Genomic DNA, 16,339 nt, shown 5'->3' with positions numbered 1-16,339 from the left:
GAAGGTTCTCCATTGTGCATGTGGCAGAGCTCAGGCTGCATTGTCTGTGGTTTCCTCTTCTCAACACTTGCATGTCGTGGACTCCACTTTGTAGCCCCATTTCTTGAGGTTAGCTCTGTATCTTGTGGTTTGTTCAGTGCCTTCCAAGCTGCCCCGTCTTCTGTGTGCTCAGGAGGGAGTTTCTCTTCTAGTATCAGCCACTGATTGTTCTGATTGCCTGCCACTTTTGGACTCTTGCTTGCTGAAGAGTTCCTGCAAGTATCTCCATAGATGTTAGGAAGCTATTTCTTGATTTGAGGCATTGGTTTGCTGGCTGATATCGGAACAGAGCATGGGCCGGAGATGTCAATGCCATAGTCCTTTCATACTGGCTCTACTTCAAGTGGTATGATACCGGCTAAACAGTATAATTTCTCCAGTGGTGTAGGGCGTAGACATCCTGTGATAATGCGGCATATCTCATTAAGAGCCACATCCACTGTTTTAACGTGGTGAGATGTATTCCACACTGGGCATGCGTATTCAGCAGCAGAGTAGCAAAGTCCAAGCGTAGATGTCTTCACTGTGTCTGGTTGTGATCCCAGATTGTGCCAGTCAGCTTTCGTATGATATTATTTTTAGCACCCACTTTTTGCTTCATATTTAAGCAGTGCTTCTTATAAGTCAGATCACAGTCCCGAATAATTCCCAGGTATGTTGGTGTGGTGCAATGCTCCAGTGGGATTCCTTCCCAGGTCATCCTCAGAGCTCAAGATGCTTGTCTCTTCTTGAGATGAAAAGCACAAGTCTGTGTTTTGAATGGATTAGGAATCAGCTGGTTTTCCCTGTAATAGGCAGTAAGAGCACCTAGAGCTTTGGAGAGCTTCAACCTTTTCAAAGCTTATTATTACTTTGGTGGTAATAATAATAATAATAATAATAATAATAATAATAATAATAATGTTTTTTTTTACTTAACAGAGTACAAAAGCTAAAGAAATTCAGCTAGCATAGGTATACAAAGCCTCTTGTATCACCAAAAAATAGCAAAACAATACACTTTGTTTAGGATGTTCAAGCAACTTGGTGCTAGTGTTTGACCGAAATCTCTGTGAAGAACAGAAATGTGTAAAGTAGGAAACCAATAGTATATGGATGCAAATTATCTTGTAGTCTATCTTATCTGTTTCTTCAGCTTTAGTCAGAAGAAAGGATTAGTCCTTCGCTGCTCATCTTCTCGTGACTTTTTCTGTCCCTCTTCATAATAACTGGGATTCCTTTGTAGGCTTGCCTTGTGATGGACACAATTTGGGGAAAGCTATGAGGAAAATGATGTGAGACCACATCACCTTCTCAACGTTCTTGCTCTCCGGCACATCTTTTCATTTCAATCCTTATTTTATCTGCCTTTATTTCATTCCGTCTTCGTGCCTTTTTTTCCCCCAAAAAATAAATATTTTCTCCAAACGTTTCTCATCTGTTTCTTTCTCACATTACATAAGGACACCATTATCTTTGGCGACAAAGAATCGTTTGCATTTATTTGATGGCAAAAGATGTGAATGTTTATAATCCTTGCTGTTCCTTGGACCTCGGCCCTGAGATCTGTCACACTGGGCTCCAGCCCACAAAAACGTTCTATATAATCAATCTTCTAGTCTTTTAAGAGCCCGCAAGACACGTCATTGATGTTGTGCAAAAGGTGCCTGGATTCCTAGGTCTGCAAAGTGTTTTTGCTGATGATGTCTCTGCCAGTATCTGTAAGGAATTTGTGGCTTCCTTTTAAACCAGTGCCATAATCAGGTTTTTAAAGTCCTTGTTTCAGCTTATGACTAGAAACCTGACTATTTCCATTACTAATCTTGTGGCAGGTTTTCGAAAACATCTGCCAGCTGAGTAGATTTATATTAACTGTCCTGATATTCATAGATGGCTGGTATAGTGATTTAAATAAAAAGAAACAGCAGTTGTAAGGAGCTGCTTTTTCAGAAAAGCAAGGTAGAAAAATCCAATGTCCATTTTGGACATTTTAATCAATAGGCTATGGGCTCTTCTTTGTCCGCTCCCACCCAAGTGTTGCCCTTTGTTGTTTTCAGCCCCACAGGCGCCTGCAGCTGCACTTCAGCCACTTCCATGGGCGTCGTTACAATGGAGGGGCCTTTGAGAAGGAAGACATTGTTGAAGGAAGGCAGGAAGCCTACGGTAAGTCCGTTTGTGCCCATGTATGGCTCTCTATAACAACTATGAGCCTATGAGTATTCTTTCAGAGGGCTACACAGAGCACTACAGCTAACATTGTCGCAGCAGGGAGTGCAGGACGCCATCTCATGTTTACCTTTGCTGATAGGACTTAAAGACATGTCAGTTGCGATCCATAGTTTGTCAGAAACAAACTAGTAAAATGTGGGCTAGACAAAACTACGGTTAGGTGGATCTGTAATTGGCTAAGCGAACAAACCCAAAGGGTGCTCACCAATGCGTCGTCTTCATCATGGAAAGAAGTGACAAGTGGAGTGCCGCAGGGCTCCGTCCTGGGCCCGGTTCTGTTCAGGATCTTTATTAACGACTTAGACGAAGGGTCAGAAGGCACGATCATCAAGTTTGCAGACGACACAAAACTGGGAGGGATAGCTAACACTCCAGAAGACAGGAGCAGAATTCAAAACGATCTTGACAGACTAGAGAGATGGGCCGAAACTCACAAAATGAAGTTCAACAGGGACAAATGCAAGATACTTCACTTCGGCAGAAAAAATGGAAATCAAAGATACAGAATGGGGGACGATGCCTGGCTTGACAGCAGTGTGTGCGAAAAAGACCTTGGAGTCCTCGTGGACAACAAGTTAAACATGAGCCAACAATGTGATGCGGCTGCTAAAAAGGCCAACGGGATTCTGTCCTGCATCAATAGGGGAATAGCGTCTAGATCCAGGGAAGTCCTGCTCCCCCTCTATTCTGCCTTGGTCAGACCACACCTGGAATACTGTGTCCAATTTTGGGCACCGCAGATGAAGGGAGATGTTGACAAGCTGGAAAGCGTCCAGAGGAGGGCGACTAAAATGATTAAGGGTCTGGAGAACAAGCCCTATGAGGAGCGGCTTAAAGAGCTGGGCATGTTTAGCCTGCAGAAGAGAAGGCTGAGAGGAGACATGAGAGCCATGTACAAATACGTGAAGGGAAGTCATAGGGAGGAGGGAGCAAGCTTGTTTTCTGCTGCCCTGCAGACTAGGACACGGAACAATGGCTTCAAACTACAGGAAAGGAGATTCCACTTGAACATCAGGAAGAACTTCCTCACTGTGAGAAGGGCTGTTCGACAGTGGAACTCTCTCCCCGGGGCCGTGGTGGAGGCTCCTTCTTTGGAGGCTTTTAAGCAGAGGCTGGATGGCCATCTGTCGGGGGTGCTTTGAATGCGATTTCCTGCTTCTTAGCAGGGGGTTGGACTAGATGGCCCATGTGGTCTCTTCCAACTCTACTATTCTATGATTCTATGATTCTATGAGAACCATTACACCTGAATTAGCAGTGGGACTAGGATGTGAAAGGACGAGCCTAGAATCCCCAATAGCCTTTTCGCAGTTGGACGGATCTAAGGCATCAGGATCGTTAGCCAGACACAGTGTCGAGGGTGTGAAGTGTAAGATAGGGCGTTGGGAAGGAAGGGTGTCATTTGTGATATCACAAATAGCCAGCTACAATGTTATACTGGGCATGCCGTGGTTAGGGCAGGCCAACCCGCAAATCAACTGGGAAGATAAGAGCATGCATTTTGGAATAAGGTTGGGAGTGGGGAGCCAGGAAGTCGAGAGGGAGCCAGGGAACAGGGGAGAGGAGGATTCCATCAGACTAGCAGAACTGGCGGAGAAATTGCCCCCAGAGTACTGTGATTTTGTGGACATGTTTGACAAGAAGGAAGCAGACAATTTTCCACCGAAGCGGAGTGTGGAAGTGAAAATAGAGCTAGTCCCAGGAGCAGAGCTTCCTAAGGCGAAATTGTAGCCAATGTCGGCTAGAGAAAAGGAGAAACTGAGAAAGTATATGGATAAGAACCTAGCGAGGGGTTTCATCGAGCATTCAAATTCTCCTTTAGGAGCACCAGTGTTGTTTAGGCGGAAAAAGGACCAATTGTTGAGGCTCTGCATCGACTACAGAGGCCTGAACGCAATCAGCACTGTAAATAAATACCCCCTACCTTTAGTGAAGGATTTGATTGCCCAATTGTCAGAGGGGAAGATATTCACCAAGTTAGATTTGATTGAAGCATATCATAAATTGCAAATCAAACCAGAGGACAGGTGGAAGACAGCCTTCTCCTGCGCTTTCAGTCTGTATAATTATTGCGTCCTCCCTTTTGGACTGAGTGGAGGCGGGGCAGCGTTCATGCAATTGATCAACAAAGTGTTGCATCCATTACTGTACAGGGGAGTTTTTGTTTTTCTGGATGACATATTAATAATGTCTCAGAACAAAGAAAAACACGTGAAACTAGTTAGGGAAGTCCTCCAAAAGTTGAGGGAAGCGAAACTGTATGCGAAGTTTCCCCACCAAGTCCAGCAGCCGTTTCTTCTCAGGATCCCGAGATGCAGGTGTCTTATCAGTCCACATTGTCAGTGACCCTGAAACTCAGAGCCATACCCAGGCTCTAGTAGCAGGGTTCTGACATAGTTATTACCCAGTTGTCGTAAGCTAACACCACTCCACCATATCCGAGTTGTATTTTTGTTCCATTTAAGCAGGCTTGGACGGTAAGGAGCAGGAGAGAGAAGGGGTTCAAAGATACGAAGGCATCTATTTCTTGTACTTCCAAGTCAGCCCTTGGAAGGTATTCTTGGAGGAAACTGATTATGTAGACCCGTCACAGTCTGACTTTAGACCGGGCCGTGGAACTGAGACAGCCTTGGTCTCCTTAGTGGATGATCTATGCAGGGAACTTGACAAGGGGAGTGTGTCCCTGGTTCTCTTGGACCTCTCAGCAGCCTTTGATATCGTAGACCATGGCATCCTTCTGAGATGGCTCACAGGAATGGGACTGGGAGGCACTGTTTTGCAGTGGCTCCAGTCCTTCCTGGAGGGTTGTTCTAAGAAGATGTTGTTGGGGGACACCTGTGAGGACTCCCAGGTCTCAGTATTGTCCCCCATGTTGATTAACATCTACATGAAGCCGTTGGGAGAGATCATCTGGAGTTTTAGAGTTCGATGCCATATGTATGCAGATGACATCCAATTCTGTCACTCCTTTCCACTGTTGTTAAGGAGGCTGTTCAGGTCCTGAACTGGTTCTTGGCAGCTGTGATGGACTAGATGAGAGGAAACAAATTGAAACTGAATCCAGACAAGATGGAGATACTCCTGGTTAGTTGAAAGGCCGAACAGAGTATAGGGTTACAGCCTGTGCTGAATGGGGTTACACTCCCCTTGAAGACACAGGGGAGTTCTCCTGAACTCACTGCTGAGCCTGGAACCCGAGATTTCGGCAGTGGCCAGGGTAGCTTTCACATAATTAAAAGGAGCTATGCTCGTATCTCGGGAAGTTAGATTTGGCCACAGTGGTCCACACTCTCGTTACATCTCAAATAGATTACTGCAGCGCACTATACGTGGTGTTGCCTTTGAAGTCTATTCAGAAGCTCCAAGTAGTCCAACGGGTGGCAGCCAGGTTACTCAACAGAGTGACGTACAGGGAGCATACAACTCTCCAGTTACGTCAGCTCCACTAGCTGGCGGTCCCTTACCGAGCACAATTCAAGGTGTTGGCTTTAGCCAATAATAATCATCTTCTTCATTCACTCAGTCGTTTCCGACTCTTCATGACCTCATGGACCAGTCCAGTCCATGTAAATAATAATAATAATAATAATAATAATAATAATAATAATAATAATAATAATAATAATGGATAATTAATAATAATAATAATAATAATAATAATGGATAATAATAATAATAATTAATGCAATTAAGGCCAAGATCGAAAAATCAGCTGATGACCCAAAATGCAGACTCTGCAAGGAAACCGACGAAACCATGGATCATATCCTCAGCTGCTGTAAGAAAATTGCACAGACAGACTACAAACAGAGGCACAACCATGTGGCCCAAATGATTCATTGGAACTTATGCCTCAAGTACCACCTCCCAGCAGCAAAGAACTGGTGGGATCACAAACCTGCAAAAGTATTGGAAAATGAGCACGCAAAGATACTGTGGGACTTCAGAATCCAGACTGACAAAGTTCTGGAACACAACACACCAGACATCACAGTTGTGGAAAAGAAAAAGGTTTGGATCATTGATGTCGCCATCCCAGGTGACTGTCGCATTGACGAAAAACAACAAGAAAAACTCAGCCGCTATCAGGACCTCAAAATTGAACTTCAAAGACTCTGGCAGAAACCAGTGCAGGTGGTCCCGGTGGTGATGGGTACATTGGGTGCCATGCCAAAAGATCTCAGCTGGCATTTGGAAACAATAGACATTGACAAAATCACGATCTGCCAACTGCAAAAGTCCACACGACTGGGATCTGCACGCATCATCCGAAAATACATCACACAGTCCTAGACACTTGGGAAGTGTTCGACTTGTGATTTTGTGATACGAAATCCAGCATGTCTATCTTGTTTGCTGTGTCATAATAAAATAATAATAATAATTTGCTTGAGGGGGAAATAAGACATAAAGGGATGTCACAAATAGCCACTTTGACTTTGACTCACGTATAATGCATTTCCCAACTGATCTTTGACAAAATATTATGGATGTTCTCCTCGAGGAGTGATGGTGGCAACCCATTTGTAACTGTGATCCATTGAGCTATCCTGGTCGACAGGGGGCAGCATATACAGTAGAGTCTCACTTATCCAAGCCTCGCTTATCCATGCCTCTGGATAATCCAAGTCATTTTTGTAGTCAATGTTTTCAATATATCATGATATTTTGGTGCTAAGTTCGTAAATACAGTAATTACAACATAACATTACTACGTATTGAACTACTTTTTCTGTCAAATTTGTTGTATAACATGAAGTTTTGGTGCTTAATTTGTAAAATCATAACTTAATTTGATGTTTAATAGGCTTTTCTTAATCCCTCCTTATTATCCAAGATATTCGCTTATCCAAGCTTCTGCCGGCCCGTTTAGCTTGGATAAGTGAGACTCTACTGTAACTCTTTTTAGAAAGTGAAAGCCAAAGTACAGTACCAATGAGCCCCAATTTTGGTAGAAGACAGGGGGATCTTGACTGCAACAATATCATTAGTAAAAATAATAATTCCTCTTATCCTCTTTCCAGCTTTCCTCCTGGACTAGATACTGGGTCACCCTTTCAGGATCTACACTGATTTACTTTGGAGCGAAGTCCTTAAGAGGCACCGAAAGAAAGCATGTAAGCAACGGATTTGGCTTATGCCCATCATCCACAGATGGATCCCACCGCAGTGGATCTGGGGATTTTGCTCAGTGGCCAAATGCAAAGCGGAGTCCAGCTGAGGTCACTCTTCTTGCTTCACTTTTTCTCTTCTAGTATAAATCAACTCCGGGGAAAAAGGTTTCCGTTGTGGGCTGGATGGTGGCACTACCGGACGATCCCGAACACCCTGATATTTTCCAGCTGAACAACCCAGATAAAGGTAGGCATAATTATGAGTTATACGTTCCTTTGAACGGTGTCTCTGCTGGAAAGTAAGAAGCTTTATTATGTTTTTCTTTTTGTGGAGTAGGAAAGCCTTATTCTGAACTCAGCGGTGTCAGCCAAACTTGTGTTCTTTTGCTGTGGCAAGACTTTCCAAATATTTCTTTTGTTGTTAAAACTGTGGCCTTCTTGCTCGTATCGCTACCTGGGTCTCTCAAAAAACCAAGGCTCCTGGTTCAACTTTGTTTTTCAATTTTGTAGGCAATGTTTACAAGTTTCAGACTGGTTCGAGGTTTCATGCAATACTGTGGCACAAACATTTGGACGACGCGTGCAAAAGCAACAGGCCTCAGGTAAGGCATTTGCATTTTGGGCCCAGGTTAAGAAGCCAATTAAATGTTGGTAGGTTTTGCTAAAATAAGCAACCGCGAGTGGGTTACATCCAAAGAGTCCTGTGACCCCCGCCAACAATGGATTTGAACCAAACTTGGCACGCAGACCACCTCCCATGACCATGTTATATTCTGAGTCCCCTCGGGGAGATAGGGCGGAATACAAATAAAGTTTTATTATTATATTATGTTTGGGCTAGATGGCTCTTGGGGTCTCTTCCAACTCTGTGATTCATTCATTCATTCATTATGTCTTCCTTCATAGCAGAATGGGATTGGACTGCATGACCATTGAGGTCTCTTCCAAGCCTATGATTCTATCATTCATTCATTCATGGCAAACGGGATTGGACTGGATGGCCATTGGGGGTCTCTTCCAACTCTGTGATTCATTCATTGTGTCTTCCTTTATGGCAGAATGGGATTGGACTGGATGGCCATTGGGGTCTCTTCCAACTCTAGGATTCTATGATTCTATGATTCATTCATTCATTATGTCTTCCTTTATGGCAGAATTGGATTAGACTAGATGGGCATTGGGATCTCTTCCAACTCATTGATTCTATCTATCTATCTATCTATCTATCTATCTATCTATCTATCTATCTATCTATCTTTCATTCATTCATTCATTCATTCATTCATTCATAGTATCTGCCTTTATGACAGAAGGGGTTGGATTGGATAGCCATTGGGGTCTCTTCCAACTCAATGATATTATGATTCATTAATTCATTATGTCTTCATGACATAATGGGATTGGGATGGCCATTGGGATCTCTTCCAACTCTATGATTCTATGACTCATTTGTTCGTTCATTGGACTGGATGGCCATTGGGGGTCTCTTCCAACTCTGTGATTCGTTCATTGTGTCTTCCTTTATGGCAGAATGGGATTGGACTGGCCATTGGAGTCTCTTCCAACTCAATTATTCCATCTATCTATCTATCTATCTATCTATCTATCTATCTATCTATCTATCTATCTATCTATCTATAATTCATTCATTCATGACAGAATGGGATTGGATTGGATGGCCATTGGAGTCTCTTCCAATTCAATGATTCTATCTATCTATCTATCTATCTATCTATCTATCTATCTATCTATCTATAATTCATTCATTCATGACAGAATGGGATTGGACTGGATGGCCATTGGAGTCTCTTCCAATTCAATGAATCTATCTATCTATCTATCTATCTATCTATCTATCTATCTATAATTCATTCATTCATGACAGAATGGGATTGGACTGGATGGCCATTGGAGTCTCTTCCAATTCAATGAATCTATCTATCTATCTATCTATCTATCTATCTATCTATCTATCTATCTATAATTCATTCATTCATGACAGAATGGGATTGGACTGGATGGCCATTGGAGTCTCTTCCAATTCAATGAATCTATCTATCTATCTATCTATCTATCTATCTATCTATCTATCTATCTATAATTCATTCATTCATGACAGAATGGGATTGGACTGGATGGCCATTGGAGTCTCTTCCAATTCAATGAATCTATCTATCTATCTATCTATCTATCTATCTATCTATCTATAATTCATTCATTCATGACAGAATGGGATTGGATTGGATGGCCATTGGAGTCTCTTCCAATTCAATGATTCTATCTATCTATCTATCTATCTATCTATAATTCATTCATTCATGACAGAATGGGATTGGATTGGATGGCCATTGGAGTCTCTTCCAATTCAATGAATCTATCTATCTATCTATCTGTCTATCTATCTATCTATCTATAATTCATTCATTCATGACAGAATGGGATTGGACTGGATGGCCACTGGAGTCTCTTCCAATTCAATGAATCTATCTATCTATCTATCTATCTATCTATCTATCTATAATTCATTCATTCATGACAGAATGGGATTGGACTGGATGGCCACTGGAGTCTCTTCCAATTCAATGAATCTATCTATCTATCTATCTATCTATCTATCTATCTATCTATCTATCTATAATTCATTCATTCATGACAGAATGGGATTGGACTGGATGGCCACTGGAGTCTCTTCCAATTCAATGAATCTATCTATCTATCTATCTATCTATCTATCTATCTATCTATAATTCATTCATTCATGACAGAATGGGATTGGACTGGATGGCCACTGGAGTCTCTTCCAATTCAATGAATCTATCTATCTATCTATCTATCTATCTATCTATCTATAATTCATTCATTCATGACAGAATGGGATTGGACTGGATGGCCATTGGAGTCTCTTCCAACTCAATGATTCTATCTATCTATCTATCATTCATCCATGCATTCATGACAGAATGGGATTGGACTGGATGGCCATTGGGATCTCTTCCACCTCAATAATTTTATGATTCATTCATTCATTGTGTTTTCCTTTATGATAGAATGGAGTTGGATTGGATGGCCATTGGGGTATATTCCAACTCAATGATTCATTCATTCATTGTGTCTTCCATTATGGCAGAATGAGGTTGGGTTGGATGGCTTTTGGGGTCTCTTCCAACTCTGTGATTCTATGATTCTATGATCCATCAACCTGTTTTCCTTTCTTGCTTCCAGGTACCTGCAAACCTTATGTCATTTGAATAACAAGCTCTGGTCCCTGGTGTAAATTTCAAGTGCCAAACTGCAGAATGGGAGAATGGGGTTCCCAAAGGAGGATGGAGGAAGGAAATTCCTTGACTGAGTGAGCCAGCTGTCTGCAACAGCCAATTCAGCACTTTTCTATATGACTTGAACGTAACGATGACACCACTTTCTAAAAGCGGGAGGTGAATGTTGTCCTTAGGAAAGGATCTGTCCCAAGCGCTGAAGGGAACGATGCTTTTAGACTGATGGAAGACGCAGGATCCCTGAATCCTTGAGTTTAGCTTTGTGGTCACAGACTGCTGTGGATGTCTCTCCTTCCCACAAAACTGTGCATCACATCTTCTGCGATTTTTTTTTTTAACTGCTCTTTTTATCGTCAAGCTGCGTTATGTGAACCGAAGGAACATTTAGCCCATGTTGGGTTGTTTTATTTTATTTTTTTCAATTATTTCTAATGCACAACAACAACAACAAACAATTGACAGTGTTAACTTTGCTGCAAAAGTGTCAATTAGAATAGGACATTGTGGAACAACGTTTTTATAACCTTAAGTGCACTGAGTCGCTTGGCAATGTGGCTGCCTCAGATTTTTGTATCAAAACCCTAGGGACAAAAAAAACGGATGTTCGTACACCTGAGCTATTTGGGAAATGTGTATTTTGGCACAAGGTAAACAAAAATAACCGCCTGTGATTTAGTGTTTCGTTTCTTGTAATTTGGCTGTGCTGCTCGAGTGGAATGAACTCATTCATGGTGCCCAGGCAGAGGAAGGGTTTGCCACTGCCGAAAATGGGTTCCTTCACACACACGCTCAAAAAAAGAGAAATATTTGCCTTAAATTGTTTTGGTTTGCTCTTTTTTTAGTTGCAGGTGGATGCTATTCATCAGAAATGTCCAGCTGCGCTCCTCCTGAGAATTGCATTGGTTCTTCCTGACTTTCGGAACAAAAGAAGGGCCAAAAGAGCTTTCCATTGGCTTCTATTGTTCTCCTAGGAAGTGGCCACTGCTTGAAAAGAAATACAGATTTCATTAATTGAGACGTTTTTGCCCAGTATCTGAACAATGGCTCATAGTTGCCTGTTAGGAATACAGATGGGTGAAAAATGTATAACACACCTGAGAAATCAGCTGGAATTTTTGATGAAAGCGACCCCGCATTTGACAAAGACATCATTGCCTACTGATCTCTCACTGGATCGTAATGTTATTATTTTGTAATATTTTTCTTCTTCTTTTAACGCTAAAATCTCTCAACGGTTGTTGAATATAATATGTGAATTGTCGTGTTAGACGCCTGTGTCATAGTCCTAAATTGTCAACGTGAAACAAGATCCGGGGGAGAAGCCAACTCTTGGGGTCTTTTGTCTAGAAAGGAGAGCGAGGCTGACGTATAAGCTAAAAGATTCTTTTTTCCCCTGCCCAGGTTGGTTAAGATTGGTGCAACTCAAAACCTGACTTCATGGAAAGAGGTTGTCTCCATGTCCAAGAACAAAACTCCGCTTGGAGCTTATGAACTGATTTTTTCTAACGGATTAATGTATTAGGATGCGGTTCTTAATGGCCCTCTTGCACAAAGGGATTGTGTTCAGTTTCACATGTGGATTGTTCTTGAGGGAAGAGGGGTCTTTTCTTCGTAGCATCTCCCTCTTCTTTCTCCCCCTCCCTTTTGTGGTGATAGACCACCCATATATCTGATATAGAAAAAAAAACACATCTTGCCACGTACGTTGTAGTTATTACAGGTCCGGCAACATATCCTTTAGGATCAAACATTGCAAGTTGAATCACATATAGCTGTGTCCTCTGGTTTGGAAATTCCCCAGAATGAAGCGAGAGCCACATTATAACCCCGTTGGTACCTATGACAGTTGTATTCAATCTAATCATCATCCCTGTTGGCATCATCATGTTCCAAGTTCCACAATTCCCAAAACGCAGGAAGAGAAAGAGGACAAGGCCATTTCGCAACTGCCAAAGATCTGCTTAATTATTAAACATCGCCAATTACGATTAAGTCGAAGCATTTCATAGCTACGTTACCCAAGCGTGGAACTGAAATCTGCACACTAATTTGAGACCTCAGTTATTTAGAGGTAAAAGTATCTATTGACTGTTAATACAGAATCCTAACTCCTCCCTCCCCAATGTATGTTGAACTATAATGAGATTCAATATATACAGTTAACCAAGTACTCGCATTTAATGTCACCGTACAAATTGTATAAAGAAGGTGCTATGTTTAGTTTCTGATGATAACTGAAATGAAATAACCAGCTACTGATGTCTAAAGAGGTGATTTAATCATTATTAGATGTTTCTGGAAATGGAAACAAGTGAGTTGTCTCCATGGAAGCGTCAAGGATGTTTGATAGTAAAACGCTTTCAGAACAAGGGATGGAGATGTTTCCTTCACGGGGGAAACGAGGATATTTTGGCCTTCGAAAATGGATCCGGATTCCCATCCGACTCCATCGTTTCATATCAATCTCCTCGATGAAAAATTCTAGGGCGGAGGGAGGGGAATCAGCCGGGGCCTTGATATGACGCCGCGTGAATGAAAAAGAACAGAGAATACTTCCTGGTACAATGAATGACACTTGCATGCATCTGCGGAGGGAAGGAAAACGTCTCTTGCAATGTCTCTTCCTACTTGAAAGTCCCTCCGCAAATCTGCATTGGGAATGTTTTGGATGTGTGTGTGTGTGTGTGTGTGTGGTTTTTGAAAGGTACAAATGGCTGACTGTGATTTTTTTTACTTGTATAGGTAGTATTGTAACAAGTGGAAACGGAAATAATTGTACAATAATGACTCGTGTGATGACGTAGTGCAGTATTCAGCAATACGAGCAGCACGGTGTGTTTAAGAAGATGGAAATAAAGGATCGAACAGTATATGGAACGTGTTATTAAGCCTAAAAGCTGCACTTAGATGGTACTCGTCCTATAAAAGCATGAAGGTCTACTTAGTTACTGATTTTTAGAGCAGATTTTACTGTGAATGAAACAAGAAATTGATGCATATTGGTACTATTTTAAAGCATATCCCCGACAGAAGATATTGCGTATGATCCAAAGCCCTCTACGTCTCCAATACAGATAAATTACAGCAATCGTAAGCAGCCCGATTTAGTTCAAAGGCGGCAACAGATCCATTTCTGTATTTTATCTGTTTCCTCCTCTGTAATGAATCGGGACACAATTACAAGGAGAAGATAAATATCTTTTCCAAAGTGCAATGAAAGAGAAAGCTGGATCAAAAGACTTATCTGTTTTGAGAGTCATTTTTCAAAGTGTCTCCATTGAATTATATTTAGGATCAGATTTGTGTAGCTACATCAAGGCAATATTATTTATTATTAATTTATTAGTGCGTCTATGTATGTGTAATTTTACAGTAAACTTAGTGCCAAAATGCATGTTTTTTAAAAAAACCAATTAGCACTCGGTTGCGTTATACGGAAGAGTATTCAATGATCGACCCATTTGTCACGTTGTGATGTAAACCAGTTTCGATATTTCAATTCGTTCCCTGTGAAAACCGTTGCACTATTTTATTTTCTATTTGTTTTCCTGTTCGTTTTTAGCCGTATCCCAGCAGCCCCCACTGCATGCCATTTGTGTAAATCCTCTTTCTTAAGAAAAAAAAAATTCTTGTGAAATTGTCATGAATAATAACCACTGAAATTTTAAAATCCTTGTGTGGGAAGTCTTTTAGGTTTTTTGGCAAAGTATTTTGTTACCTCAGTCTTCTATCAGGTTTGCTGTATTTTTCAGCTTGTTACATTGATAAATAATTGTTTCACTAATTAAAGAAAAACTTTAATGTAAAAGAAAGGTATCATTTTTCTTTCTTTAACACATCGGAACATGGGAATTCAGTGGACTATATGAAGAGCCAAGAATTGTGGGGGGAAATGTTTTCTGTTTTAGGTTTTAGAGCTGTATATGAAACATCAATGAATTTCATGTTTAGACTTGGGTTCCACTGAATCATTTTGAAGTAGAATGAAACCTTTCCTTGATCCTATAAGAGCTGAGTTTTAGCACAGTAAATCTTGTCAGTTAAAAGGTTGACAGTTCGAAGCGTGGGTCAGGGTGAGCTCCTGGACTTTAGCCCAGCTTCTGTCTACCTAGCAGTTCAAAAGCAAAATGTGAGTAAATAGCGGGGAGGAATTTTAAGGCACCCATAAAGAAATGCCAGAAAAATGGTGGCAATTCGATCAAGGAGGAAGCTTACGAACAAAGCTCTTCGGCAGGGAGATGGAGTGACAACACTCTCTGTGGCTGGATCTGAGCACAAGCCTCCAAGATGCCAAAGATGGGTAAAGCTTATATATACCTCTTTCTATGTACAATTGTCTGTCTTGTCAGTAAATAAATGAAATTTAATGTTTGCCGCATATTATGCTCTGTGAACTCTTCAGGGTGAGAAGAGCAGAATATAAATACTGTAAAATATATAAATACAAAGGTTAGATAGCTGGCCCTAGTTAAACGCACAACCTAGGAAGGTATATATTGTATATATTTTGAAAAAAATAGGTCTCCTATCCAAGGAATGGAGGATTAAGAGGGAGACAGGGACAAAACAATGCAATGTTTGATATTTCTGCCTTTTGCAATGTGTCTCCCAAAAAGGAGATGCATATGTGTAACCTGGTGTTATTTATGTGAACTAACATGATCCCATTTCTTCACATATTAAGCAGGAAAAGAAGAAAATGTACGTATTATTCAGACCTCTCTGGTTCAAGATAAGTAAAACTCCTTCATTGAAAGCCATGAAGAAAATAGACAAACCATCAGAGAAAATAGACAAACCATCAGATGCTCATGGTATTGGAGAAGAAGTAAAAGTTGTTATATATAAAAGGTAAAGGTTTTCCCCTGATGTTAAGTCCAATCGTGACAGACTCTGGGGATTGGTGCTCATCATTCTTTTCAAGAACACCATTCTTTTCAAGAACATTGCAACCAAATTCTAAACAAAGAAGACAGGTTAGTATTGTGTATTTACTGATCTAAACAATAATTCAAGAATTTGAGAAATGAGTACTGTAATAGAAAAGCTGAAAGAAGTCAAAAATGTAAATGCTGGCTGAGTGCAGGACTGCTTCCTTCACTTCTAGAATTTATTTTCAACAATGAGTTTAAAAGCAACCCATTAAATGTGGAACATCTTATTCAATTGTTATTAATCATATTGGTGCTTATATTGTAAGCCGCCCTGAGTCCCCTGATGGGTGAGAAGGGCGGGGTAGAAGTAATGTAATTAAAAAAAACTCCATTTCTAAGCCGAAGTGCCGGCGTTGTCCGTAGACACCTCCAAGGTCATGTGGCTGGCATGACTGCATGGAGCGCCGTTATATATACATTTGTATAAAAGGCTTATCAAAATTATAAAGGTCCCTACATTATAATATAGTAAAGAGGACTGGCCCTGTCGAAACAATGATATAATTATTATTCTCATTATAATTCATGCCCCGATTTCTAGCTCTCTCTAACACTAAAAACAATAGTAAAGGAGGAAGGAACAATAAAGAAGAATAGGGGAGGAAAGAATTGAAAGGAGGGAAGAAAGAAGGAAATACCAAAAAAGAGAAAGAAGGGAAGGAGAGAAAGAAATGAAAGAAGGCAAGTCATTCCCTCCCTTGCTCCATCCCCTGAAATTTGGCCAGTTGTCCTCCATTCAGTAGCAAAGGCTCTCTGCATATGCCCAGAG

General features: G+C 41.0%; 1 protein-coding gene across 7 annotated transcripts in view; it reads left to right on the top strand.

The window, feature by feature from the left end:
• The window catches only part of ralgps1 (Ral GEF with PH domain and SH3 binding motif 1), a 199,914-nt gene extending 185,466 nt beyond the window's left edge, over positions 1-14,448 (top strand). For all 7 annotated transcript variants that reach the window (XM_062960603.1, XM_062960602.1, XM_008120835.3 and 4 more), the window contains 5 exons: positions 2,076-2,181; positions 7,272-7,364; positions 7,503-7,608; positions 7,872-7,963; positions 10,584-14,448. In XM_062960603.1, coding sequence (XP_062816673.1) covers positions 2,076-2,181; positions 7,272-7,364; positions 7,503-7,608; positions 7,872-7,963; positions 10,584-10,613 — 427 coding nt within the window. In that variant the 3' untranslated portion in view covers positions 10,614-14,448. The remainder of the gene's footprint in view (positions 1-2,075; positions 2,182-7,271; positions 7,365-7,502; positions 7,609-7,871; positions 7,964-10,583) is intronic.
• Positions 14,449-16,339: the final 1,891 nt, after the last annotated feature.

The sequence above is a fragment of the Anolis carolinensis genome, unplaced genomic scaffold (genome assembly GCF_035594765.1).
Source record: "Anolis carolinensis isolate JA03-04 unplaced genomic scaffold, rAnoCar3.1.pri scaffold_7, whole genome shotgun sequence".
Taxonomy (NCBI): domain Eukaryota; kingdom Metazoa; phylum Chordata; class Lepidosauria; order Squamata; family Dactyloidae; genus Anolis; species Anolis carolinensis.
This window is presented reverse-complemented; position numbering and strand designations above follow the sequence as displayed.